General features: G+C 46.9%; 1 protein-coding gene across 2 annotated transcripts in view; it reads left to right on the top strand.

Annotated features, from left to right (window-relative positions):
- Positions 1–26629, top strand: part of ADCY3 (adenylate cyclase 3) — a 78769-nt gene that overhangs the window by 29861 nt on the left and 22279 nt on the right. For both annotated transcript variants that reach the window (XM_033145185.1, XM_033145186.1), the window contains 4 exons: positions 12764–12894; positions 13814–13925; positions 17786–17913; positions 21618–21776. In XM_033145185.1, coding sequence (XP_033001076.1) covers positions 12764–12894; positions 13814–13925; positions 17786–17913; positions 21618–21776 — 530 coding nt within the window. The remainder of the gene's footprint in view (positions 1–12763; positions 12895–13813; positions 13926–17785; positions 17914–21617; positions 21777–26629) is intronic.

The following is a 26629-nucleotide window of genomic DNA, read 5'->3' on the forward strand; positions in this document are numbered from 1 at the left end:
CCAGAGCATCTCATGAGTCGAATTCTGCCTATGGGAACTTATGCTCCAAGCCTCTTCTCTCATGAGCACAAATCTGGTGTCCTGGGAAGCTCATAAGCAGGGAGCAATGAAAGGAAATTTCCTCCCCTCCACCCTGAGCAACTAGTAATCAGAGGAATATTTATGATATGTCAAAACACTTTCGGAGCCAGCAGTTAAAGTACAGGTTGCCCTGAGAGCAGCCCAGCAATCAGCATCACTCGCACCTTAATTTCCTGAACAGGAAGGTCTTAGCTTACCGGCAGCAGGATAACAAGGAGGGAGGGAGCCAATCTGGCCTCTCTTGGGGATGAATTCCACAGTAGGGGAGCAGCCACAAAAAAGGCTCTGCCTCGTGTCACCACCAGATGTTGATGCGACCTAGAGATGGTGCTCACCTGAGGATTTTAGCACCTGGGCAGATTCGGATGGCACTTGAATACTCAGAATACTTTTTTATTATATAAAAAAACTAATGCATTTAAGATCGGACTTTTCTATTCTAACCCCCCCCCCCAGCATCAATATTCCATAGCTGCCTTTCATTCCTGCATCTCAGAATGACGGAGCTTGCTTTGATCACATCAAGAACCGAGTTGCATCTCGGTTCTGCTTAGCAAATGTTGCCCCGGCCTCGTCAACAGCTCAACCAATTAGCCTTGGCAGCCACAGAAGAGCTAATTAGTCTGGCAGGCTTCATCTTTAAACACCCTAATAGGGTGCCTAGAGAGCTGAAGGGAGGGGGGAGGGAGAGGTGTGTCTCTGATATAATCTGAATTATTACTCTTGCCTTCTGGATGGAGTCTCCTGCAGTGTGAAACTGCTGCAGTTCTCTGCTGAAGGAGGGTGAGCTTGGGAGCCTCTGATCAAGCCACAATTTCAGCATCGGAGGGCCCTTTTGCCCACCCCACCCCCATGTGAAGATTAATTGTCAGAAAAAGTGTGTCTTGTGTATGCAGTTTAACCCTGGTTTCTGCAGATTCTCCCCAGTGGAAAAAACAACAACAAAACCAGCAGATGCAGTCTGGACATACCCTGCCAGTTGGATATAAAATTGGGGAGGATGAAGAGAACAAGTGTTAAGGCTGGTGGAAGGGAAGGCACTTGATGGGCAAATTGGAAGGATATTAACTCCTTCAGTTCTCTCCTGCAAATGTGTATTCCTTGCATTCCAGGGAGTTGGGCTAGATGATCCTTGGCATCCCCTCCAGCTCTACAATTCTATGTTTTCTGTGTTCAAGTTCCACCATAAATGTGTGGCCATGAGAGAGACTTCATGGTTACAGTAAACACACGCTAGAACAGACATAGGCAACCAGGGCCCTCCAGATGTTTTGGGACTACAGTTCCCATCATCCCTAGCTAACAGGACCAGCGGCCAGGGATGATGGGAATTGTAGTCCCAGAACATATGGAGGGCCCAGGTTGCCTATGCCTGCGCTAGAATATATTGTACATGCAGCCTGGAAGAACAGTGCTCTTTGGGGGGGGGACAATTTATGTGGGTGTGGTGGATAGGTTTTATGCAACACACTTTAGTGCAAGGATTCTAGTAAGTTGAACTGGAGCACTTAATATTTTCAGGGAGTGTGTGATGCCATTTTCTAACGTTGCTTCCCGTGTCGTACGTACCTGTTTCTGCTGTCTCCAGTCCAAACAGGCTTGGCGGTTGAAATATACTCGGAGTCAAGTGTGAATTTCATGCTCTTTATTCAGCTCATAGTAGTGAGGAATGCAGTTTCCCCAAAACGTTTGCCTTATATACACTATTTACACAATGGGCCCCACATGATTGGCTAATTCCGGGATACTCCTGTATGCCAATCGGAGTGCAGATTCACTTCCACCTGGAGCTGGATTGGGTGGCTCCTGTGGACCAATCAGACTGCTGCAATCTCAATCCTATTGTTCTGGGACCAATCAGACTGCTGCAATCTCAATCCTATTGTTCTGGGACCAATCAGACTGTTGCAATCTCAATCCTATTGTTCTGGGACCAATCAGACTGTTGCAATCTCAATCCTATTGTTCTGGGACCAGTCAGACTGCTGCAATCTCAATCCTATTGTTCTAGGACCAATCAGACTGCTGCAGTTTGGATCCTATTCAACTCAGTACATAACAGCAGTTTTTGGAACCAAGCAGGAAGCCTGCAAAAACTTTTCAGCATTTTGCTGTGATACCTGCATAGCAGGGGGTTTCTGTTAAATCCCTGAGAGATGGCCATCCAACCTCTTCTTAAAAACCTCCAGTGAAGAAGAGTCGACCACTTTCCAAGATTGTCTGTTGAACAGCTCTTAACACCAGAAAGTTCTGCCTAATGTTTAGTCAGAATCTCCTTTCTTGTAATTTGAATCCATTGGTTTCAAGTCCTGCCCTCTGGAGCAGGAGAAAACAAGCTTGTTCCGTCTTCCATGTGGCAGCCCTGCAAACATTTGAAGATGGCTCCCATATCTCCTCTCAGTCTTCTGTTCTCCAGTCTAAACATGCCCAGTTCCCTCAACTGTTCCTCATAAGGCTTGGCTTCCAGACCCATGATTATCTTGGTTGCCCTCCTCTGCACACATTTCAGCTTGTCAACACCCTTCTTAAATTTGGGCGCCCAGAACTGAACACAGGACTCCAGGTGTGGTCTGACCAAGGCAGAATAGAGTGGTACTATTGCTTCCCTTGATCTGGACACTAGACTTCTGTGCATAGAATAGCATTCGCTTTTTTTGCTGCTGCATCACACATTTGCCTCATGTTAAGCTTGTGGTCTGCTAAGACCCCTGATCCTTTTTTCACACGTACTGCTAGTAAGACAGGTGTCCTTCATCTTATATTTGTGCAGCTGATTGTTTCTGCCGAAGTGCAGAACCTTACATTAATTGATTTTGTTAGTTTTGGTGCAGTTTTCCGGTCTGTTAAGGGCATCTTGAACCCCAAACCTATCACTTGGGGTGGCAGGTTTTTTTTTTTTTTAGGAAGGGAAGAGTCTGCCTTGTAGAAACAGATTTGCTCCTTGCCTCTCCTTCTGTTCTCTCTCTCACACAAAAAGAAGATTATTACTCTCTTCTCTTTTTCCTCCCTTGGCTCAAATCATTTCTTTCCACTTCCTGTAATTCGGCTTGGATGTCAGGTGGGGTCGCTATGGCAACCCATTTCCATGGCTGCAAATGGCAAACATTTCCAGACAGTTGCCCCTTCTGGTGCCACAAAACACACACCCAGGCAGAGCAAGCAAATGTCTCCCTGGCAAAGGGGTGAACTTCCTTCCTGTAAAAGGTTCCCATCGCTCCTGCCTGCTTCTGCACTTACAAGACGGGGAAGGGTGTCGGGTCTCAACCGAGCTCAGAAACAGGCCCCCCATGGCTGGGGCTTTTGTCCCAGCGCAGGGAGAAAAGGAGAACTGGGAGTTCTCCAAAAGACAAACTTGGATTTTCAAGCGAGCTCTGCAACGAAATGTTGCAGTTCGAAGTGTTCCTCTTCAGGGTTTCAGCAGCCAGTCAGGGCCTCATCCGTGATTTTGCACCCGACCTTACCTTCCTCCTGCCCCAGCAGACATGGTCTCTTCCTTAGGCCACTTTGGGTTTGGGGCACTGAAAGTACAGTCCGTAATTCAAACGATGGTATAGAAGTTATTCAAATTGCAGATTATCAGGCTTCGTAGGCCAGTGTGGTTAGAGTGTTGAGCTAGGCAGCGGCGGAGCAAGCCGATGGGGTAGCTCACATGCCCTGCGCCCAGGGTTGGGGCCAGCTGCCCTACAGGACGCTCCATGGGGCAGGACACTCCATGGGGCCTAGCTCCTCCTCCCACTCAGCCGCCCTACAGCTGAGGGGGAGGCAGTGGGCAGACCGTTTGGGGGAGGACGGAGCCCAGGAGAGATGCGTGGCTCGGGCGCGCTGCAGGCCCCGCGGTGAGTGCCGCCCGGCATTTTGTCGCCCCCCTCAGTGGCGACACCCGGGGCTGACCGCCCCCACCGCCCCCCCTTCCTCTGCCCCTGGAGCTAGGATCTGGTAAACCAGGGTTCGAATCCTCACTCGAGAACAAAGCTGTTGGGTGAGGCTGGGCCAGTCACTCCCCTACCTCACAGGGTTGTGGGGATGAATTTGGGAGAACTATGTACCCCCCCAGCTTGAGCTCCTTGGAGGAAAGGCAGATTATGAACGTGACGAATAAATATCATGCCTTGCTTTTCTTCACCGTTTAACTGTTGCTCCTTCTGGGAAAATTCTGCTGGTTTGCTACGATGCTCACCTCCTCCGTGTACCAATGCCACTTTCCTTTGGCAGACGTGGGCTTGGCTTCTGTGACTGCCCCCAAGATGCCACAGAGCCTTCTGTTTCAGATCTAGACCATCTCCTATGGTGGGTGCTTATGGCAGATGTATTTCTACATGGTGTTTGGCGACACACACAGCTTCCTCTTGGCTTACAAGGCTTATTATTATATTATATTATATTATATTATATTATATTATATTATATTATATTATATTATATTATATTATATTATATTATTTATTATCAATTAAAATTGTATACCATCTTATAACCGCAGGTCTCAGGGCAGTTACAACATAAAAACCACAATATAAAAAGACAAAATACATAATAAAAACAAAAACAAGCCCATAATCCCCCCCTCCCAACACATTTTAAAAGGGCACAATTCTGAGCAGAATCCAAAGCGTTGGTGCTGACCTTTAAAGCCCTAAACGGCCTCGGCCCAGTAGATCTGAAGGAGCGTCTCCATCCCCATCATTCAGCCTGGACATTGAGGTCCAGCTCCGAGGGTCTTCTGGTGGTTCCCTCCCTGCGAGAAGCGAGGTTACAGGGAACAAGGCAGAGGGCCTTCTCGGTGGTGGCGCCCGCCCTGTGGAACGCCCTCCCACCAGATGTCAAGGAAATAAACAGCTATCTGACCGTTAGAAGATATCTGAAGGCAGCCCTGTTTTGAGAAGTTTTTAACGTTTGATGTTTTATCGTGTTTTTAATATATGAAGGCAGAGCAGATCCATCCTGGCTAGTAGAGTAGCCCCACCCCCCACAGCCCTCTCCTCCTCCATGAATTTGTCCAATCCTCTTTTAGAGCCATTTAGAGCAATGGAATCCTCACCTTTTAGACTTCCCAGCTCAGTGTGCAATGGTTGGGAGCTGAACCCAGGGATGTTGGGGCTGAGGGTCGCTGTGCAGGGAGAAGAGAAGGTTAAGGGATGATATGATAGCCATGTTCAAATATATAAAAGGATGTCATATAGAGGAGGGAGAAATGTTGTTTTCTGCTGCTCCAAAGAAGCGGACACGGGGCAATGGATTCAAACTACAAGAAAGAAGATTCCACCTAAATATTAGGAAGAACTTCCTGACAGTAAGAGCTGTTCGGCAGTGGAATTTGCTGCCACGGAGTGTGGTGGAGTCTCCTTCTTTGGAGGTCTTTAAGCGGAGGCTTGACAGCCATCTGTCAGGAATGCTTTGATGGTGTTTCCTGGTTGGCAGGGGGTTGGACTAGATGGCCCTTGTGGTCTCTTCCAACTCTAGGATTCTATGACCTTTTCTTATCTCCCCCACACACTTTGGAAGAGCCCCTGAACCTTTTGTGCATAGTCCTTTGCCGCTTGGACCTTCCCTTTTGCAGCCCCGGTGCTAAGAGCTCCTGCAGGCGGTTGGCATGGCAACTTCAAGCACCCACTTCCTCCTTCCATAGAGAGAAAGATGCTAGAGTCAACACCAAGCAGCTGCGAAGGAGGGAGCTGGCAGGTCACGCTCCCACCCGCTGGGTGGCCTTTTGTGGCTGCGGTGGTTGTTGTTGTTGTTGCTTTTTTATTAAAAAAAATCCCTGTAGGTGCTTTTGAATTCTGGTGCTGGAGGAGACTCTTGAGAGTCCCATGGACTGCAAGAAGATCAGACCTATCCATTCTGAAGGAAATCAGCCCTGAGTGCTCACTAGAAGGGCAGATCCTGAAGCTGAGGCTCCAGTACTTTGGCCACCTCATGAGAAAAGAAGACTCCCTGGAAAAGACCCTGGTGTTGGGAAAGATGGGGGGGGGCACAAGGAGAAGGGGACGACAGAGGACGAGATGGTTGGACAGTGTTCTCAAAGCGACTGGCATGAGTTTGGCCAAACTGCGGGAGGCAGTGAAGGATAGGCGTGCCTGGCGTGCTCTGGTCCATGGGGTCACGAAGAGTCGGACACGACTGAATGACTGAACAACAACAGAGTACATTCAATGTATATTTTCCCACCCACTGGGGGTCCTGACCTTAAGAACATAAAAGAGTCTGCTGCATCAGGCTGGTGGCCCATCGAGTCCTCCATAGGAGCCAACTCCTAGGGGCCGAGGGGGTCTTTGGTCCCCCCAATAAAAAAATTGAGGGGGCCGTCCTCACCCCAAAGATGAAGGGCATTTCCATTCAAATGATGTCCTTGCACAGCGTCATCGGATTGATTATACGGGGCAGGGTTTACCTGGAAAAACCCCCCCCCCAATATTTTATTCAAGTTGGCACCCCTGTACTACCAACCTTACTGTATGCTTGTGAAACATGGACCACTTATAAACGCCATCTCCAACTCCTCGAAAGATTCCATCAACGGTGTCTCCGAAAATTCTTACACATCACTTGGGAAGACAGGCGAACTAATACCCAGTGTACTGGAAGAAGCAAAGATCAACAGTGTTGAAGCAATGATTCTTCAACATCAACTTCGTTGGACCGGTCGTGTTGTGCGGGTGCCTGATGATCGCCTTCCAAAGCAACTACTCTATTCCGATCTTAAAAATGGAAAGCGTAATGCTGGTGGTCAACAAAAGAGGTTTAAAGACTGTCTCAAGGCAAATCTTAAAAAAAAAAAATGTAGTATAAACACCGACAACTGGGAAACACTGGTCTGCAAGCACTCCAGTTGGAGAACAGCCTTTACCAAAGGTGTCATAGGCTTTGAAGACACTCAAACTCAGGACGAAAGGGAGAAACATGATAAGAGGAAGGCACGCTTGGCAAACCCTCACCGTGATCGACTTCCGCCCGGAAACCAATGTCCCCACTGTGGAAGGATGTGTGGATCGAGATTTGGCCTCCACGGTCACTGTCGGACCCACAGTCACTTATGGGCTTAGTGTTAAAACTGTGTTCATGGAAGACAATCTTACTCGGCTACAAGTGATTGCCGAAGAAGAAGAAGAAGAAGAAGAAGAAGAAGAGTCCTCCAACCTGTTTCTCACAGGGAAACTGGCAAGTAGGACCTGAGCGTAAGAGAATTTGTCCCCTCCTGTGGAACTGGCATTAACTGTGAACAAGGCTGCCTACAGCTTCATTCAGCACAGCTTCTCATGTGACCCTTCTAGTGTGCAGCTCTTGAATGCATACCCTTGATTTTTTTAAAAAGGTTTCTCGCTTTCCTTTCCTGGCTCGTGAAAAAAGGGGGGGGGAACTGCCTTCCTCCCCAACCACACAACTCTGCAGCCAGAAATGAAGCCTGCTTTTGCATAATGGAAGCCGGCTGCAAAAATTTGGGGGTGGGTAGGTTTCTAGCATGCTGTGGGGGGGTGGAACCCTCTTCAGCCTGAGGGCAATATTTTTTTGAGGCAGCCTTTCAGGGGCTGCACGGCACTGGTGGGCCAAAGGGAGGGGCGAAGCAAATGCAATATTTACTTTCCTACAGTGGTCTAGTTTCTGCGCACCACCCTCCTCTCAGACTTGGCAGAGTTGAAGGCCAGAGGCAAAAAACCTTGTTATAAAAAGCTTGGGATGCAGGTGGTGCTGTGGGTTAAACCACAGAGCCTAGGGCTTGCCAATCAGAAGGTTGGCGGTTTGAATCCCCGCAATGACAGGGTGGGCTCCCATTGCTCGGTCCCTGCTCCTGCCAACCTAGCAGTTCGAAAGCACTTCAAAGTGAAAGTAGATAAATAGGTACCGCTCTGGCGGGAAGATAAACGGCGTTTCAATGTGCTGCTCTGGTTCACCAGAAGCGGCTTAGTCATGCTGGCCACATGACCCAGAAGCTGTATGCCGGCTGCTCCCTCGGCCAATAAAGTGAGATGAGTGCGCAACCCCAGAGTCGTCCGTGACTGGATCTAATGGTCAGGGGTCCCTTTACCTTTACCTTTTTATACAAAGCTTGGTCAGCAGGGAGTGTGACCTAGGGCGAGTCTTCGGGGGGGGGGGTGGCGGTTCAGGTAGATAGACCTGGAGGGCCACATTTGAACCCAGGGCTTGTGATTCGCCAGCAGGGTTTATTTCTCCATTTTTCTTGGTTTGGAATGCGTGGCTGTTGCGAAGAGGGAGGCAGGCAGCCGGTTTGCCTGGACAGCTGAAGTGTTTACAGCAGCCGGAGAAAATGAGCACTAGGGTTTTCTCTCTCTCTCTCTGTGCAAGCCTTGGAGTAAGGCTGGCTTGAGCCGTTGATGTTTGCTTTTTTTGCTGCTGCCGTTGCCATTTGCCTCCTCCTGGGAGTTGTTTGGGGAGGATACTGTGGGTATAATTTGATGCTTTGGTTTTTAATGAGGATGATTTGACAATACAGATCGGTTCAGGAAATGAAGGATGAGATGCTCAGTGCCGGCTGACTCCTTTCCCCTTATGGAAAGGGGGGGGGTGGGGGTGGAGAGAGGGTTGCTCGGTGTCTGATGTTCCGAAGGGGGAAAGCAAACTCCCTCCCAGCCAGGAAGCCAAGGAAAGCTCCCCAACAAAGCTAAAGGCGGAATAAGGATGAGACGCGAGAGATCTGTAATGAGATCTTCCGATATTTCCACTTTGGGTTGAAAGCAGGTTTCGTTCAGAGCTGTGGACTGCTGTCTCCCCACTTGGGATTTCTTGCAGCTGGTGGCCAGAGGCGTACGACCATCGGCAGTGGGAGTAGTGATCATCATAGCTATTACGGCTTGCAGCCGTTGGTAGCCTTGCCCTCCCCAAATTTGCCTAGCCCTTTTCGGAAGCCATCCCAAGTTGACGGTCGTGGCTGCATCTTGGCGGTGCAATTTCCGCAGTTCAACAGTGCACATTGCAAAAGGAGTAGAGTAGTTTTGTTTTGTTTTGAGTCAGTAAAGCATTCAAATACCACCTTTTGAATTGCAGGGATAACACACTCTTTACGGAGAGTTGGTTTTTCTTATGTCTGCATAGGAGAATGGGTGGGATGATCAGAAGCTATGGGAAGGGCTGTGTGATGTGTATTCTATTTAGTCACTTGCTTCTGTATTGTTAGAGGAAGCCAAAAAGGAATGTACAGGCTGCAAGAACTAGCCGGAGATCTCCCTGATGTATTTTGGGACTGATTCAGACAACTGCAGCAAGGGGGGGGGGCCTTGAAAGGGGAAAGAGGTGGGCAGCCTGCCACGTGGGTAGCTGCTTTGGGGAGGTGGGTAGCTCTATACATCCAGCCATTGCCAACCTGTTGTGTTCCAGATGTTTTGGATTCCTGGCTGTAGTCAGCTGGCTGTGGCTGATGGGAGTTGTGGATCAAAACATCTGGAGGGCACCAGGTTGGCAAAGGCTGGTGTAGACAGTACAGGGCTGGAGAGACCCATGGTTGGCCCTCCAGCGCATCCACGCTTCAGCTTTAACATCAGAACATAAGGAGAGCCTTTAGCTGGATCAGGCCAGTGGTCCACCTTTTCCAACATCCTGTTCTCATGGGAAACCAGCAAGCAGGATTTGAGCACAAGAGCCACTCTCCCCTCCTGTGGTTTCTGGCGCTGCGCACTGCTTAATGTGGAACATGAACCCCTTGTGCATCCTTTAATGCCCCCTTGCCATTCCCGCCAACATTTATCCAATGAAAAGAGGGGTGTGCTATTCCATCATCATCATCTTTAGACCCTGCCAATCTGACTGGATTGCCCCGGCTCCTCTGGGTTGCTTCCACCATATATAAAGACATAGTAAAACGTGAAACATAAAAAAGCTTCCCTAGACAGGGCTGCCTTCAGATGTCTTCTCAAGGTTGTATAGTTATTAATCTCCTTGGCTCAGGCGGTTGTTCCCGGAAATAGGGGCACTTGGAGGGTCTGCGGTTGTTGATGCTGGGATATTTGTACACGCCGAGCTGCAAAAGCAACAGTGAGGCCAGTGTAACATGTGTCTGTTTTTATCCTGTGAGAAAGCCAGCAGTCCTATCTGCTTTCTCACACATGTGATGCTATTGTACTTTACTTTCAGTTCTGGCTCGAGAGATGCTAGACGCTCTTATGCACAGCTCTGAGTATCTGAGATGGCTAGCAGAGACATATTCTGCATTTACCTATAATAAATAGTTTAGCCTCATCAATGGCTTGTGTGTGTTGTTCTTCACACTGGGGAACAATCGCATATTGAACGTGCCACCGGTCTCGCGTAGCCGGGAATGTGCACAAGGCTTTGTTCCAGGTTCGGGCCAGTCTCACAACTGACCCCGGGCGGGACATTTGCCAACAGTTCATACAATGTCCACCAGAAACAGTTGCTGTCCCAAAGTTTCTCCCTGCTAAATCCAGAGTTTCCTTATGCTTGGAAAATCTGAAAAGGACATCTGTTCCGCTTTAAAAGCTCTCCTACCAGCTTTCCATGGACACCATTGTCTTTTTTTATTTTATAAAGAAAAGGTTTTTTTTAAAATGTGGAACGTCCTCTAAAGAAGCATGGTTGCTTGAAACAGCAACTGGGGAGAATGGATGCAAAAACTTGCGCTAAAATCGCCTCCAAATATACAGTGGTACCTCAGGTTACAGACGCTTCAGGTTAAGAACTCCGCTAACCCAGAAATAACGCTTCAGGTTAAGAACAGAAAAATCGTGCTCTGGCAGTGCAGCAGCAGCGGGAGGCCCCATTAGCTAAAGTGGTGCTTCAGGTTAAGAACGGACCTCCGGAACGAATTAAGTTCTTAACCCAAGGTACCACTGTAAAACAACTTGGGAATGGACTGCTAGGGGACAAATTGATTCTGTAAAATTGTGGATTACGTGGGCAAGTATGGCAGCTCGCTGTGTTTGCATGAATCGTTATGCTCAAGGTACAGCCCTGGTCTCCACTGCGTTTGGCCAGCCTGTCTAGGGAATTGCTCCTCAGGAGGCGATGGTGTGTTCATAGAGCGATCATCGTTCTTTGTGCTGTAAGTCCCACCGGAGGGAAGCTGCCGGCACATTTATGCCAGAGCCTGACAGCGTGTCGTGACGCTCCGAAATGCGGCGGTTGCATTCTGCTGGGGTGGTGCAGGTGGTGTCTAAGAACACAAGGATAGGAAGGAGATTTCGCACAGAGGAGGGAAAGAGGAGAGTGGCAGTAAGGATGTCTCATTTGCAAAGGAAATGTTGTAAACACCGTATGGAGTACGCCACCAAGGGCTCACTGGATGGTATCTGTTGCCCTAGAGTGGCCACTTAGGGACCAGCAAGGAAGAGAGCAAAAGGAGAACAGGTTTGCATATAAAATGTGCGCATGCTGATTTATAGGCACAGGTGGAAATTGAGAAAAGGTTGCTGTAATTTAAACAGAAATAGAATACATCTGGGCAGGGTGGTGACGGGGTGTTCCAGCTCAGCCCGCCCTCCAGCTCCTAAAGCAATGGTTCTCAAACTTTTTTCTCGGTGCCACACTTTCAGAATAAACAATGGTTTGTGCCACAGCAGATGCTTTATTGATAAGGAATACACCGGAAAACAAAATGAAACAACTCCTAGCAGTGCTTGATTCATAACACAGAACACAACTACTTTATATATAGTACGATCGTGGGGCATCTGGAAGGTACAAAACAATGCAGCTACATTTGTGGGTGAAGCCAAACTGTTGGAAGGTTGCAGCGCCTGCTGTGGCTGTAGGAACCGATGGGGGAGAGACATGTTTTGTTGCAGCCGGGGCAGAGGAAGGCGTCTGGTTGTTCTGATGCAGATGCACCATGAGATTTCTTCTCTCTGTGCTCCTCCCAGCGGTCATTTTTCCTCTGGTCACTGCTGCGAATGCACGACCTGACTACATGTTTCCAGGCGGTCATCTGCATGGGATTCCCACATGGCGGAGTTGATGTTACTATATTATACTACGCTGAAATGTTTAAATGTTTCTTTGATTGCCCTTGAATCTTCCCCGCTGCACTTGCCACCCTCTCCTGCCGCACCAGTGTGGGAGCCAGTGTGGTGTAGTGGTTAAGAGCGGTGGACTCGTAATCTGGTGAACTGGGTTCGCGTCCCCGCTCCTCCACATGCAGCTGCTGGGTGACCTTGGGCTAGTTACACTTCTTTGAAGTCTCTCAGCCCCACTCACCTCACAGAGTGTTTGTTGTGGGTGAGGAAGGGAAAGAAGAATGTTAGCTGCTTTGAGACTCCTTAGGGTAGTGAAAAGCGGGATATCAAATCCAAACTCCTCCTCCTCCTCTTCTTCTTCTTCTTCTTCTTTTTCTTCTTCTTTTTCTTCTTCTTCTTCTTCTTCTTCTCTGTGGCTCTTGGTTCTTTATCTTGAAACTGGACCAACTCCTTCATGGAGAGCCAGCCTAGTGGTGCCCTCTAGAAGTTCTGTACTGCCGTTCTCATCAGTCCCAAACAGCAAAGCTGTATGATGCAGGGACTGACAGGAGCTGGACTCGAAAATACCCAGATAGCACAGATTGGCCAAGGCTGGAAATTTCATCCTAAGGTTTTCTACACGCAGAAGCTGAGCTCTGCCTCTCCTGCTTGCCACAGGAGGAGGAAATCCTGATATTAACTGATTGTAATTCCAGGGTGGTCTTGCAGGTGAATAAGTCTTACCCAGCCGTCTCACATTTCCCTGCTTTGTGCCCCTGCCTCAGGAAGGGCTGATGCTGTCGATTCTGCCCAGGCACGTAGCTGACGAGATGCTCAAGGATATGAAGAAGGATGCCAGCCAGAAGGAGATGCAGCAGTTTAACACCATGTACATGTACCGCCATGAGAATGTCAGGTAAGGAACGGGACTTCCTTTTGCAGGGAGTTCCACATGCAAGGAGGTGCCACTACCGAGAAGGCCCTGCCTGTTGGCGAGGCAGGTTTTGCTTCTCAAGGAGACACGATCGTAAAACCAGAGGGGAGCCTTTTGCCCAGAGCTCAGCAAACGAGGGAGGCACAAGATTTGCAGCTGGGGAACTGAGATTAAAGGCTCATCCGAACTTTGTTTTGTGTTGTGCTTTCCAGGCGCACGTCTGCACTTTAAAGCTCTGTGTCTGAGCTGGTTCCCCCCCCCCAAGCTTTCCCCAGGAAAAGCGCCTGTGAAAAGAGGGCTTACAGGTCCCTTGTTAGATTCTGAAATATTGTTGGTGCTGTACATAAATAAAACGAATAGTTTCACAATTTAGAAGTGTTGAGACAAAGAGGAGAGGGGACTTGGAAGGGAACTGAGGAAACTTCACGCAAGCTGGGTGAGATGTAAAATAGTAGCCTTAAGCTGAGATACAGGCAGACCAGAAGTTGGCATCTGTCTGTCTTGCGAGACATCTGTAGAGACTGATGTGGGGGAGACATGTTTCGTTGCAGCCGGGGCAGATGAAGGCATCCAGTTGTGCTGCTGCAGACATACCATGACATTTTTTCCACTCAGTGCTCCTCCCAGTGGTCTTTCCTCCTCTGGTCACTGCTACGGATACGTGACCTGACTGCTTGTCTCCAGGCATTGCGGTCATCTGCAAGGGATTCCCACAGGCAAATCAGTAAGCAAAATTTCACCAAAGCCAACACGAAATCTGAAAAAAGGTTTTTAGTAGAATCACCAGGCTAGATTTTTGGAGGAATCTAGTTGGCCCCCGACTTGGTACAGGAGCTTCTAGCTACAGCAGCTATTCGTGTGACCTGCCAACCTAACCTCCTTTGGTCCATTTGTTTCGCAGCATCCTCTTTGCGGACATTGTGGGTTTCACGCAGCTGTCGTCCTACTGCAGCGCCCAGGAATTGGTGAAGCTTCTGAACGAGCTCTTTGCTCGCTTCGACAAATTAGCAGCAGTAAGTTTCCTCGGTAGACCGTGCGTTCCTTCAGGGTTTGCCCTTGGGGGTGCTGGCCGGACTGGTTGAGTTGGGGATAGTGTGTCCAGTTACACACCGCTTGTGTGTACAATTCCTTCTCCTGTGCGGCGCCAGAGGCCGGGAACAGGAGGGACACAATTGCCTGAGCAGTGCTGAGCGCTGCCACTTTATTTTCTTGGTCTTGTGGGCGTTCTCAGAAAAGCGCTTCAGAGCATGAGATCAACAGCGCTCAGGGACTGAGAGACTCATATCCTGGTAAACTGATACCTTTATATAGCCGCGTTTCCTGGAATATCAGAATATAAAACCTATTTACGAAGCCCAGGGACACATTATCCTCTGTTCTAATTCAGTCTCGATCAAGGCTTTAGCCACTCTCTTCAGGAACAAGAGATTTCAACTAAAGATTAAGAAGAGTATCCTGAGAGAGGGTGTGTGTGTGTGGATTTGCTTTTCATCAGTGGAACAGAACTGCCTCGGAAATTTTGTGGGGGGAGGGTTTGCCTTGATTAGAGGGTTTTAAGAAGAGGCTGGAGGGCCCCCAATCAGGGGCGCTGAATTTCCAACGTTGGCAGAGGGCTGGATTGGATGACCTTTGGGAGACCCCTAACTCTGTGCTTGTAAAAAGCTGGTCACTGCCCTGGAGCATGGGGGAAGCTAGTGTGGCAGAGTCAAAGCATAAGATGAGCATGGCTGCTGGATCAGGCCAGGGCCGGATTTAGGTTTCATGAAGCTGTAAGATAATGAAGATAATGGGACCCTTTATATGTCCAGCTGTCCTTTGTCAACAACAAATGGTCGCTGTTTTTTGTGTTGAATATATCCTATATGGTAATTTATGGACCTAATAGGTATCTCAAGCCATTTGCACTTGTTGCCATGCAAGCAGTCCATGCAGAATGTAGGCACCCTATATATAGAAAGGAGCAAACCCGTGATATTTTAGGGAGCAGGCTAGCAAGTGGGGCTCATTACTTACATCATACGACCCCATACAACACAAAACACTGTTGCTGTATGTAGGTTTTATTTTATTTGTTTTTTATCTTATATTTTGGAAATGTACATTCAGTGTTTTTTTCCTTTATTTTTTTTTTGGGGGGGGGGGCCAAGAGAGTGGGGCCCTAAGCTATACAGTCGTACCTCGGGATACGCTTCAGGTTGCATACTTTTCGGGTTACGAACTCCGCTAACCCGGAAACGCAACCCGAAGCGTGCATGATTCGCACATGCGCAGAAGCGTTTTCGCAGCCTGCGCATGCGCAGAAGCGATTTTTTCGGTTTTTGCGATGCGCAGAACGAATTATTCGGGTTACGTCCTTTTCGGGTTACGTACTGTAACCCGGGAAGGAATTAAGGACGTAACCCGGAGGTACCACTGTAGCTTGTTTAGCTTATACAGTACATAAATCCAGCACTGGATCAGGCCAAAGGCCCATCCAGTCCAGACTCCTTTCTCACCGTCTCCAACCAGGTGCCACCATGAGAAGCCCATATGCAGGACCTGGGAGGGACAGCACCCTTCCCACCTGTGATTTCTCCCAGTAACTACTGGTATTCACACTGGCTCTGGTGGCGGAGCGAGAACAGTGGACAAGGACCCGAGGACAATAGGTTTCAAATCCCTGCTCAGTAGACAATGCTCCCTGGATCACCTTTGGCCAGTTGCTCCCAGTATAAGTTACCTCCCAGGGTTCGCCCTGGAACTGGCAGGCTATGCACAGCCCTAGAAAATACGTATTTCCCCCCCATTAAGAAACAAAGACAAATAAATGTATAAACCTCAGTATTTTTTGGTTTCTAAGAATTCACAGGCAGCGCTTTCTGCGAGTCTGCTGTATATTTTGCAAACTAGTTCATTTCTTCGATATGCGTTTCGACACCTCTTAAGATGTCGCAACCAAATTTTGCTTTTATCTATCTTTGTATTTATTTCTTGCCCTTCACTCTAAGGTCCCAGTGCTGGTTACAGCATCAAAAGCAACATTAAAGCAATTTAAAACGACTTACAACCATAGAAATATGGTTCCTGGGACCAAGGGGGCATGCCTTTGTCTGAATTTGGATACAGTTGGCTGCCATCTTGAATCAAGATGGCAGACTGAACTTTGAACAGCACTCATTATTTTGGTTTTTTTAGGATTCCCAAGCAGGGCTGCTGGTCTTATAATAAAGAAGGGCTGAATGCCTTCAGTATTCATAGAATCATAGAATCATAGAATCATAGAGTTGGAAGAGACCACAAGGGCCATCCAGTCCAACCCCCTGCCAAGCAGGAAACACCATCAAAGCATTCCTGACAGATGGCTGTCAAGCCTCCACTTAAAGACCTCCAAAGAAGGAGACTCCACCACATTCCTTGGCAGCAAATTCCACTGTTGAACAGCTCTCATTGTCAGGAAGTTCTTCCTAATGTTTAGGTGAAATCTTCTTTCTTGTAGTTTGAATCCATTGCCCCGTGTCCGCTTCTCTGGAGCAGCAGAAAGCAACCATTCTCCCTCCTCTATATGACATCCTTTTATATATTTGAACATGGCTATCATATCACCCCTTAACCTTCTCTTCTCCAGGCTAAACATACCCAGCTCCCTAAGCCGTTCCTCATAAGGCATCGTTTCCAGGCCTTTGACCATTATGACCTATTATAATTATTATGACCTATTATAATGCTAGCTGTTTCAAATCCACATTTAGAGAAGAATAAACCATCAATAAATACTGGAGCAAAACTCCTCCTTTGTCTATCTGGGAGCAGTTCTATGGATGATCATTTGAATCCTCTTTAAACTCACGTGATAATCCTTTTATACTGCCAGTATTATCTGCTTGGGAAATTGCTTCTTTTTTTAATTACTCTTGCAATTTTTCATGGTTACCTTCCTCTGTTATTTAATTAAGGCCTTGTTCCGTTGGGAAATAAACAGAGCTGGGTTGCTTGTGGTGGGTTGGCAAGATTTGTGAATCCAACTCGGAGAGAAGAAACGGATTCTCTTTAACTGAACAGAGAGGCTGAATGGATAAGGAGGGGCATTTTGGGCTCCCAACGTTTTCTGTTAGGAGACTTTCATTCCAAGCAGTGCAAGAAATTGTACCCCAAAAACCAGTTTCAGCTGGTCAGCATGGATAGAGCCCTTAAAACAAATAATTTTGAATGTCCTCAATACAAATACAAATGTTTAAAATATAAACGTTTTAAGTAGAAATATCTTTTTACTGACCGTTTTATTGTTCTATTTTTTATTTAAACTGCTTTGAGGTGGTTCTCTTTTTTTGCACTTAAGCGGGATATAAATTTTATGAAATAATAAAATAAACAATTTTAACAAATGCGGGTGCTGATAAGGTGGTGCTCATTAACTCCAAGGTTGCAGGTTCGATCCCCGTAAGGGGAAGCTGCATATTCTTGCATTGTAGGGGGGTTGGACTAGATGACCCTCGGTGTCCCTTCCAGCTCTACAATTCCAGGATTCTCTTCTTCTTCTTTGGCGATCCCTTGTAGCTGAGTAAGATTGTCTTCCATGAACATGGTTTTAACAATGAGTCCATAAGTGACTGTGGAGGCCAATTCTGGATCCACACATCCTTCCACAGTGAGGACATTGGTTTCCAGGCGGGAGTTGGTCACGGTGTGGATTTGCCAAGCGTGCCTTCCTCCTACAATGTTTCTCCCTTGCGTCCTGAGTTCGAGTGTCTTCAAGGCCCATGCCACCTTTAAACCTCTTTTGTTGACCACCAGCATTACGCCTTTCCATGAGGCAGATTTCAACATTATGTCCTGGCAACCCTCCACTGTTGGAATTACTTCCTTTTTTTTCCTTTCCCCTTTCCTGCTCTTCCAGAAATACCACCAGCTGCGTATCAAGATCCTGGGAGACTGCTACTACTGCATCTGTGGTTTGCCCGATTACCGGGAGGACCACGCCTTTTGTTCCATCATGATGGGCCTTGCTATGGTGGAGGCGATTTCGTAAGTGTTCCTATTCATAAATTTATTTATTTGGTTTTCAAATTAAAATTTTTTACAATCACAAACATACATCAAGAAAACAAGATGCCAAGGAATCTCCTGGACTTCCCTCGTCCCCTTTGTGGGTCCCATGATTAATCATTTCCTCCTGCATCTTTTACAATAGTCCAAATCATGGGTAGGCAAACTAAGGCCCGTGGGCCGGATACAGCCCAGTCGTCTTCTAAATCCAGCCCACGGACGGTCCGGGAATCAGCATGTTTTTACATGAGTAGAATGTGGTCCTTTTATTTAAAATGCATCTCTGGGTTATTGGTGGGGCATAGGAATTTGTTCATTTATTTTCCCCTTCAAAATATAGTCCGGCCCCCCACAAGGTCTGAGGGACAGTGGACCGGCCCCCTGCTGAAAAAGTTTGCTGACCCCAGGTCCAAATCTTTCACATCGCCATTATATCCAAAGTTCATCATTAAACTACAAGCGTTACTCAAATCCTACTAAGGATTTTAACTGTTTACAATGGTTTTTAAGGTAAATTGTAAATTTTCCCCATTCCTATTTAAAATCCCGGTCTTCCTGATTTCTGATTCTTCTGGTCATTTTTGCCATTTCGGCATAATCCGTCAATGATTTCGTAAGCATTCCTGCCTGCTCTTCCAGTATTTTTGTGGTTCTTAACTCTTGGCATTGACTCTGGCTTCATTTTTGTTTTCCATCCGCACCTTGCTTCCTTTCTCTGGGTGTCTCCGGACTGTTGGTATTTCACGAGGGGGATCCAGAGGCATGCTAGGATGTCAGGCTGGCCCAATTAAATCACATTTGAAGGCTCTATCACACCATTCCAACAAATCCACTTTCCTCCCCTTTTGTTGTTGATTAGTCGTTCAGTCGTGTCCGACTCTTCGTGACCCCATGGACCAGAGCACGCCAGGCACCCCTATACTCCACTGCCTCCCACAGTTTGGCCAAACTCATGCTAGTAGCTTTGAGAATACTGTCCAACCATCTCGTCCTCTGTTGTCCCCTTCTCCTTGTGCCCTCCATCTTTCCCAACATCAGGGTCTTTCCCAGGGAGTCTTCTCTTCTCATGAGGTGGCCAAAGTATTGGAGCCTCAGCTTCAGGATCTGTCCTTCCAGTGAGCACTCAGGGCTGATTGTCCCACCAGGCCGCACCCCCTCCTCCCCAGGCCCCTCTCCCCAGGCCACACACACCCCTTGCTCGCCTGGAGGGAGCAGAGAGAGGGATGTGTGAATGTAAGAGTAGAAACTAGCCTCCTAAGGGGGAAAAATGGCATTTTGTCTCTCGCTCCAGACATTGGCATGTGGCCCCCAGAAAGTTTGTCCATAAGGGAATGTGGCCCCCAGGCTCAAAATGGTTCCTCTTATTAACGCCTGGCTGCTTCTGAGCCGTGAGCTTTCATATGGCTGGAGACCTTTCTCGGCAGATCTTCTTTCCACCCACAGGGTTTATCACTAAACAATCTCCCTCTCCCGCTAATTCTTCCTCCTCATTTTTCTAAAACAAAACTTGGTGCTGAGCTGAGGTCTGAGGGATGGAAAGCGCTTATGTTTATGGAAAATTACCAGGGGATAGCAATGAAAGCTGGCTTAGTGGCTCGTTTATAGAAACAAGGGACAATCGTTTAAATTCCAGGCATGCAAGAAGGGAGAGAGGAGCAGTGGGCTGCTCAACTCTGTTTTTTGGAAACTCAGATCTCTTTCGCTGTATGAATCGTAAGAGTCCTGCTCTGCAGGATTCACAGCTGAAGAATCCCTGACAGATGGCCACCCAACTTCTGTTTAGAAACCTCCAACGAAGGAGAGTCCGCCACCTCTCCCGAAAGAGTCTGTTCCACTGTCAAACAGCTCTTACTGTCAGAAAGCTCTTCCTGATGTTTGGTGGCAACATCTCACACCCCTTGTCCAGAATCTAATAGAGATGTCTTCTGAAGAACACAATATAAACTGAAGAACACAATATAAACCTGCTAGATCAGGTCAGTGGCCCATCGAGTCCAGCATCCTGTTCTCACAGTGGCAACTCTCTTCCCTCCTGCGGTTTCCAGCAACTGGGTTTCAGAAGCATTGCTGCCTCCAACTGTGGAGGCAGAGCAGAGCCCTCCTGGCTAGGAGTCATTGGTAGCCCTCTCCTTCTCCATGCATTTGTGGCCATCCCTGCCTCTTGTGGGAGTGAGTTATATATGCCTCTTCAGGCCTGCTGCTCAAGTTTCCAAACTTTTGGCTCCAAGTCATTTTTTAAAAGTCAAACACAAGGGTTGTGTGTTTTTCCTATTAAGCTCAATGATTCTTCTTCTTCTTCCTCCTCCTCCTCACCTCCTCCTCCTTCTCATCATCATCATCATCTACCTATATCTATCAGATAGATAGATATAGGTAGATAATTATGATGAGAATCTCTCTAATCTCTCTCTCTCTCTCTCATCTACTGTATATCTCTACATCTATCTGTCTGTCTGTTTATCTATCTATCTATCTATCTATCTATCTATCTATCTATCTATCTATCTATCTCTATCATCTATCTATCATCTAATTATCTATCATCTATATCTATCTATCTATCTATCTATCTATCTATCTATCTATCTATCTATTTCTATTACAGTGGTGCCCCGCTAGACGAATGCCTCGCTAGACGAAAAACTCGCCAGACGAAAAAGTCAATGTGCTTGCCTCGCAAGACGAAATTTTTCCCCCCGCAAAAACCGCTATTCTGCCTTAGTGCTTCGCAAGACGAAAAATTCGCTATACGAAGACACTCGCAGAACGAATTATTTTCGTCTTGTGAGGCACCACTGTATATCTATCTCTGTTATTTCTATCTCTATCAGCTGCCCTTCACCCTAATTTCCCAGAGCAGCTTGCAGCATTATGACCATATTAACCAAGACAACAAGAACACACCAACAGCATACAAATCAAGATGGCTAACTTGATCCAACAACCAATCTCCCTCCTGCAAAACACACATAAACCTCACTGCTGTCAACTGAAGGCAACTAACCATGCCCTGGGCCCCCCAACCTCTCTCACTGAAAACTGGGGGGAAAGAGAGCCTCCCCATGTGATGCTGACATAAAAACCTTGCACATACACCTTGGAAAAGAGTGCCAGTTTCCCACCCCCTTCTCTCCCCCCACCTCTCTTCTCCCCCAACCTTATATTGTATACAACATTTAAAGTTTCACATTGAAAAGAATTGTACAAAGGACTTCATGATCTGAAAAGAGAGACAAAGTGTGTTGTTGTTGTTGTTGTTGTTGTTGTTGTTGTTGTTGTTGTTGTTAATGATTATTATTTCAATTTATATACTGCCCTATACCCGGAAGTCTCAGGGAGGTTCACAGAACAAAATCAAAATATAAAACCACAAAATATACAATCAAAATAAAAACAACAACCCAATAACCCCCCCCCCCAAGAACCCCACATTTTAAAAGGGTATAGGATAGGGGACTTTGGTAACCCAAGAAAATATTTAATAAAAACCATTTAAAAAACCCAATATTGACAACAATTTAAAGCAACTTGCGTTTGAAACTTTTGAACGTGTGCAGGCGAAGCAGCCAAAGGAATGAGAAACAGATACTCGCTGGTTGTCTGTGAGCTGCAGGGGGCAGATCTTTTGTTTCTCGAGAATTGAATTGAGTGTTCATTGTCACCGTGGGCTCTTTCCTCCCCAGCTACGTCCGAGAGAAGACCAAAACAGACGTGGACATGCGAGTGGGGGTCCACAGCGGCACCGTCCTGGGCGGGGTCCTCGGCCAGAAGCGCTGGCAGTACGATGTGTGGTCCACAGACGTGACGGTGGCAAATAAGATGGAAGCCGGCGGCATCCCAGGGTGAGAGCCTTCTGGGACGGTGGGAGTTTCCCCCCACTGCTTTCTAAATGTCCTGTGTCTGGGATAGGAGTCATTCCAGCATCTTAGGCTTGCTAAGATGTATAAGACTGAATCGGATAAGTGCTGGAGATGCAATGAGGTTGAGGGGTATGTTCTTTCATATGTGGTGGACTTGTAAAAGGGTAAGAGTATTGGGAAGTTACAGGTAGGTAGCTGTGTTGGTCTGCCATTGTTGTTGTTGTTGTTGTTGTTCAGTCGTTCAGTTGTGTCCGACTCTTTGTGACCCCATGGACCAGAGCATGCCAGGCACGCCTATCCTTCACTGCCTCTCGCAGTTTGGCCAAACTCATGCCAATCACTTCGAGAACACTGTCCAACCGTCTCATCCTCTGTCGTCCCCTTCTCCTTGTGCCCTCCATCTTTCCCAACATCAGGGTCTTTTCCAGGGAGTCTTCTCTTCTCATGAGGTGGCTGAAGTACTGGAGCTTCAACTTCAGGATCTGTCCTTCTAGTGAGCACTCAGGGCTGATTTCCTACAGAAATGAGAGGTTTGATCTTCTTGCAGTCCGTGGGACTCTCAAGAGTCTCCTCCAGCACCATAATTCAAAAGCATCAATTCTTCGGCGATCAGCCTTCTTTATGGTCCAGCTCTCACTTCTGTACATTACTACTGGGAAAACCATAGCTTTAACTATACGGACCTTTGTCGGCAAGGTGATGTCTCTGCTTTTTAAGATGCTGTCTAGGTTTGTCATTGCTTTTCTCCCGAGAAGCAGGCGTCTTCTAATTTCGTGACTGCTGTCACCATCTGCAGTGATCATGGAACCCAAGAAAGTGAAATCTCTCACTGCCTCCATTTCTTCCCCTTCTATTTGCTGGTGTGCCATAGTCAAAACAAAATTAAAAATTAAAAAAATTCCTTCCAGTAGCACCTTAGAGACCAACTAAGTTTGTTCTTGGTATGAGCTTTCCTGAAGAACTGTGCATGCACACGAAAGCTCATACCAAAAACAAACTTAGTTAGTCTCTAAGATGCTACTGGAAGGAATTTTTTTTATTTTGTATTTTGTTTAGAGTATTGGGAAATAATTCATAATGAATTGAAAAAAATGTTTAAAAGCACTTTTCCAAAAAACAACAATGACCATTGTCCTTTTCGTTGGGGATAATTCAGATGGAAATTTCCAAATGTCTAAATGGGTTATTTATGTATGCCAATACTGCGGCCCGTCTTTTGCTAGCCCGAAAATGGAAAACGAGCAAAGTCCCAACTAAAGAAGAATGGCAACTTAAGCTGACGGAATATGCGCAGCTTGCAGACCTAACATACAGAATAAGAGAACAAGAAGAACTTAACGTTTAAAAAAGATTGGAAAATGTTTATTGAATATATGGGGGGAAATTGTGTACACTAGAAAAAGTTGACAGCATTAAGATAAATCCAACTGTGTAGATATGTTTTGATGGATGTAATAATGGAATACTGAATGGTTTAGTTTATGTAAAATATGCAGGGATTTATGACATGCAAAATGAACCATGGAAAGAGAAGAACGGAAGTATTTTAAGGTTGTTTAAATGAATACTCTAAATTGGGAAACAGTATATATATATATAGTCATACCTTGGGTTACGGCTGCTTGAGGTTGCGCGATTTCGGGTTGTGCACCGCGCCGAACCCGGAAGTAATGGAACAGATTACTTCCGGGTTTCGGCGCATGTGCAGAAGCACTGAATCGTGCTTTGCACATGCGCAGAAGCTCCGAATTGCATCATGTGAGTGCACAGAGGCAGCGGCGCAGGTTGCAAACACAGCGGGTTGCGAATGCGCCTCCCGCACGGATCACATTCGCAACCCGAGCATCCACTGTATATGGAAATCATTCCAACAGGCGAGAAAGAAGAGAGGACAGAAGAAATAGGAAATACAGAGAGAATCATATTTCTTTTCATAAACTCATGCTATACAGCCATTGTGGTCTAGTGGGTTGGACAACAGAAACCCCCAGGTTCAAACCCCACCCAGGTATGACACCCACTGGGTGACCTTGGGCCAGTCACCTTAACCTACCTCAAAAGGTTGTTGCAAGCAGACTATTTTTTTTTTAGGAGGGGGGGAGCTTTTGCCGGGGGGGGGGGAAATATAGTCAAATGAAAGCTATAGTTCTCATTTACCTGCTGCAACCACCCTATAAAGCTGAAAGCACAGACAGTCAGAAGGATTAATCTGCAGGATATGAAGAAGAAGAAGAAGAAGAAGAAGAAGAAGAAGAAGAAGAAGAGTTTGGATTTGATATCTCGCTTTATCACTACCCTAAGGAGTCTCAAAGCAGCTAACATTCTCCTTTCCCTTCCTCCCCCACAACAAACCCTCTGTGAGGTGAGTGGGGCTGAGAGACTTCAAAGAAGTGTGACTAGCCCAAGGTCACCCAGCAGCTGCATGTGGAGGAGCGGAGACGCGAACCCGGTTCCCCAGATTACAAGTCTACCACTCTTAACCACTACACCACACTGGCTGTTTCATTGGTTCAGGTATTTAGCAGGAATCCCAGAACTCTTACCCCATTCTGCCTGCGCAGGAGAATGAGCTGTAGCAAGCAGGATTTGAATAATAGGCAAGGGAAGGAGAATAAATAAATGGTTGTAAAATAAGTTGTAACACAGTAGAAAATAAACTGAGTTACGGCAGCAGGTCAAGGAAGACAACAGGAAACATCCTGGATGTAAGGAGGGGAAGTCAAAATGTAAGAAATTATTCACTGAAAGTGAATTGAGTTCATGTCAAGTTTTGTGTAAAAAGATAATAAAAATTATTTTTTTAAAAAGAAGGCGAGGAGGAGAACTCAACATACAGATACATGGTTATTGTTTTTTACCGCTTCCCCATTTTACGCGAAACGTGTTGTTTCGCACGTTGATCTTCCATGCTGGCTCTAGAACAGGGGTGAAGAGCTGTGGCTCTCTGGACTACAACTCCCATTATCTGTGGCCATGCTGGCAGGGGCTGATGGGATCTGGAGTGCAGCAGCCTCTGGAGGTCTCTGGCTCTCCACCTCTTTTTTCTCCCCACCCGGCGCTGGGGCTCTCCACTCGGCCGTGTTTCCCCCTCCGTCCTTGCAGTGGCTACGAACCACAAATAAATGCATGCTCGTAAGCTGTCAGAAATTGTTGCTTCGGGGCAAGGATCAGGCCAAAGAGTGAAACGCAGCCAGCCGAAAAGCAAAAGGAGCTAATAAACGGGCATCATTCCGAGAGGGTCAACGGCGTGGGCCTTTCGTGCGTCTGCTTAGGAGGCAAAGGGGCTTGGCTATTAATAGCGCTATCTGGGCTTTATTTAGAAGTTAACAGAACCACCCCCGCAGCCCTGAAATGCTAAAGGACTGGCCAGCTGTGGCTTCTGTGAAGGCCGGATTTGGGGAGTTCTGTTCCAGCATCGCTGCTTGACAGCTAAAAAGTAAAATGATGGAGCCGAGCACCGGAGCTGGTCAGATTACTTCCTCCTCCTCTCCTTCTGTTAACCTTGTTGTTGTTGTTTAGTTGTTTAGTTGTGTCCGACTCTTTGTGACCCCATGGACCAGAGCACGCCAGGCACCCCTGTCCTCCACTGCCTCCCGCAGTTTGGCCAAACTCATGTTAGTAGCTTCGAGAACACTGTCCAACCACCTCATCCTCTGTCGTCCCCTTCTCCTTGTGCCCTCCATCTTTCCCAACATCAGGGTCTTTCCCAGGGAGTCTTCTCTTCTCATGAGGTGGCCAAAGTACTGGAGCCTCAACTTCAGGATCTGCCCTTCCAGTGAGCACTCAGGGCTGATTTCCTTAAGAATGGATAGGTTTGATCTTCTTGCAGTCCATGGGACTCTCAAGAGTCTCCTCCAGCACCAGAATTCAAAAGCATCCATTCTTTGGCGATCAGCCTCCTTGATGGTCCAGCTCTCACTTCCATACATCACTACTGGGAAAACCATAGCTTTAACTATACGGACCTTTGTCGGCAAAGTGATGTCTCTGCTTTTTAAGATGCTGTCTAGGTTTGTCATTGCTTTCCTCCCAAGAAGCAGGCGTCTTCTAATTTACGTGGCACTATTTCAGAGCTGGGGACTATGTGCCACCCAGGTGTTTATCCTATTCAATTCCTTTATGTATTAACAATGAACTGTGTCCAGTTCTGGGCACCACAATTTAAGGAGGATATTGACAAGCTGGAAGGTTGGGCAGAGGAGGGCAACTGAGATGATGAAGGGTCTGGAAAGCAAGCTTTATGAGGAACGGTTGAGGGAATCGGGGATGTTTAGCCTGGAAAAGAGGAGACTGAGAGGAGATAGGAGATAGCCATCTTCAAATATCTTAAGTACTGTCACATGGTAGAGGGAGCAAACTTATATTTTCCTGCTCTGGACCCAAACCAGTGGATTCAAGTTACAATAATAAAGAGAGCCCAACTAAACATCAGGAAGAACTTTCTGATGGTAAGAACTGTTTGATGGTGAAACAGACTCCCACATGAGGTTTTTAAGCAGAGGTTGGATGGCCATCTGTCATGGATGCTGTAGTTGAGATGCCTGCACTGCAGGGGTTGGACTAGATGACTCTTGTGGGTCCCTTCCAACTTTACAGTACTATGATTCTGTGAATATTTGTACACCACAATTCATTTTTAAAAAACCATCAAAGCAGTTTACAACTGTAATAATAATAATAATAATAATAATAATAATAATAATAATAATAATAAATTTTTATTTATACCCCGCCCTTCCCAGCCAAAAAACCGGGCTCAGGGCGGCTAACATCAATTAAAATCACAGCAAAAAACCCCACATAAACGCGATCCATTTAAAATAACAGATTAAAAT

The sequence above is a fragment of the Lacerta agilis genome, chromosome 3 (assembly GCF_009819535.1).
Source record: "Lacerta agilis isolate rLacAgi1 chromosome 3, rLacAgi1.pri, whole genome shotgun sequence".
Lineage (NCBI taxonomy): Eukaryota > Metazoa > Chordata > Lepidosauria > Squamata > Lacertidae > Lacerta > Lacerta agilis.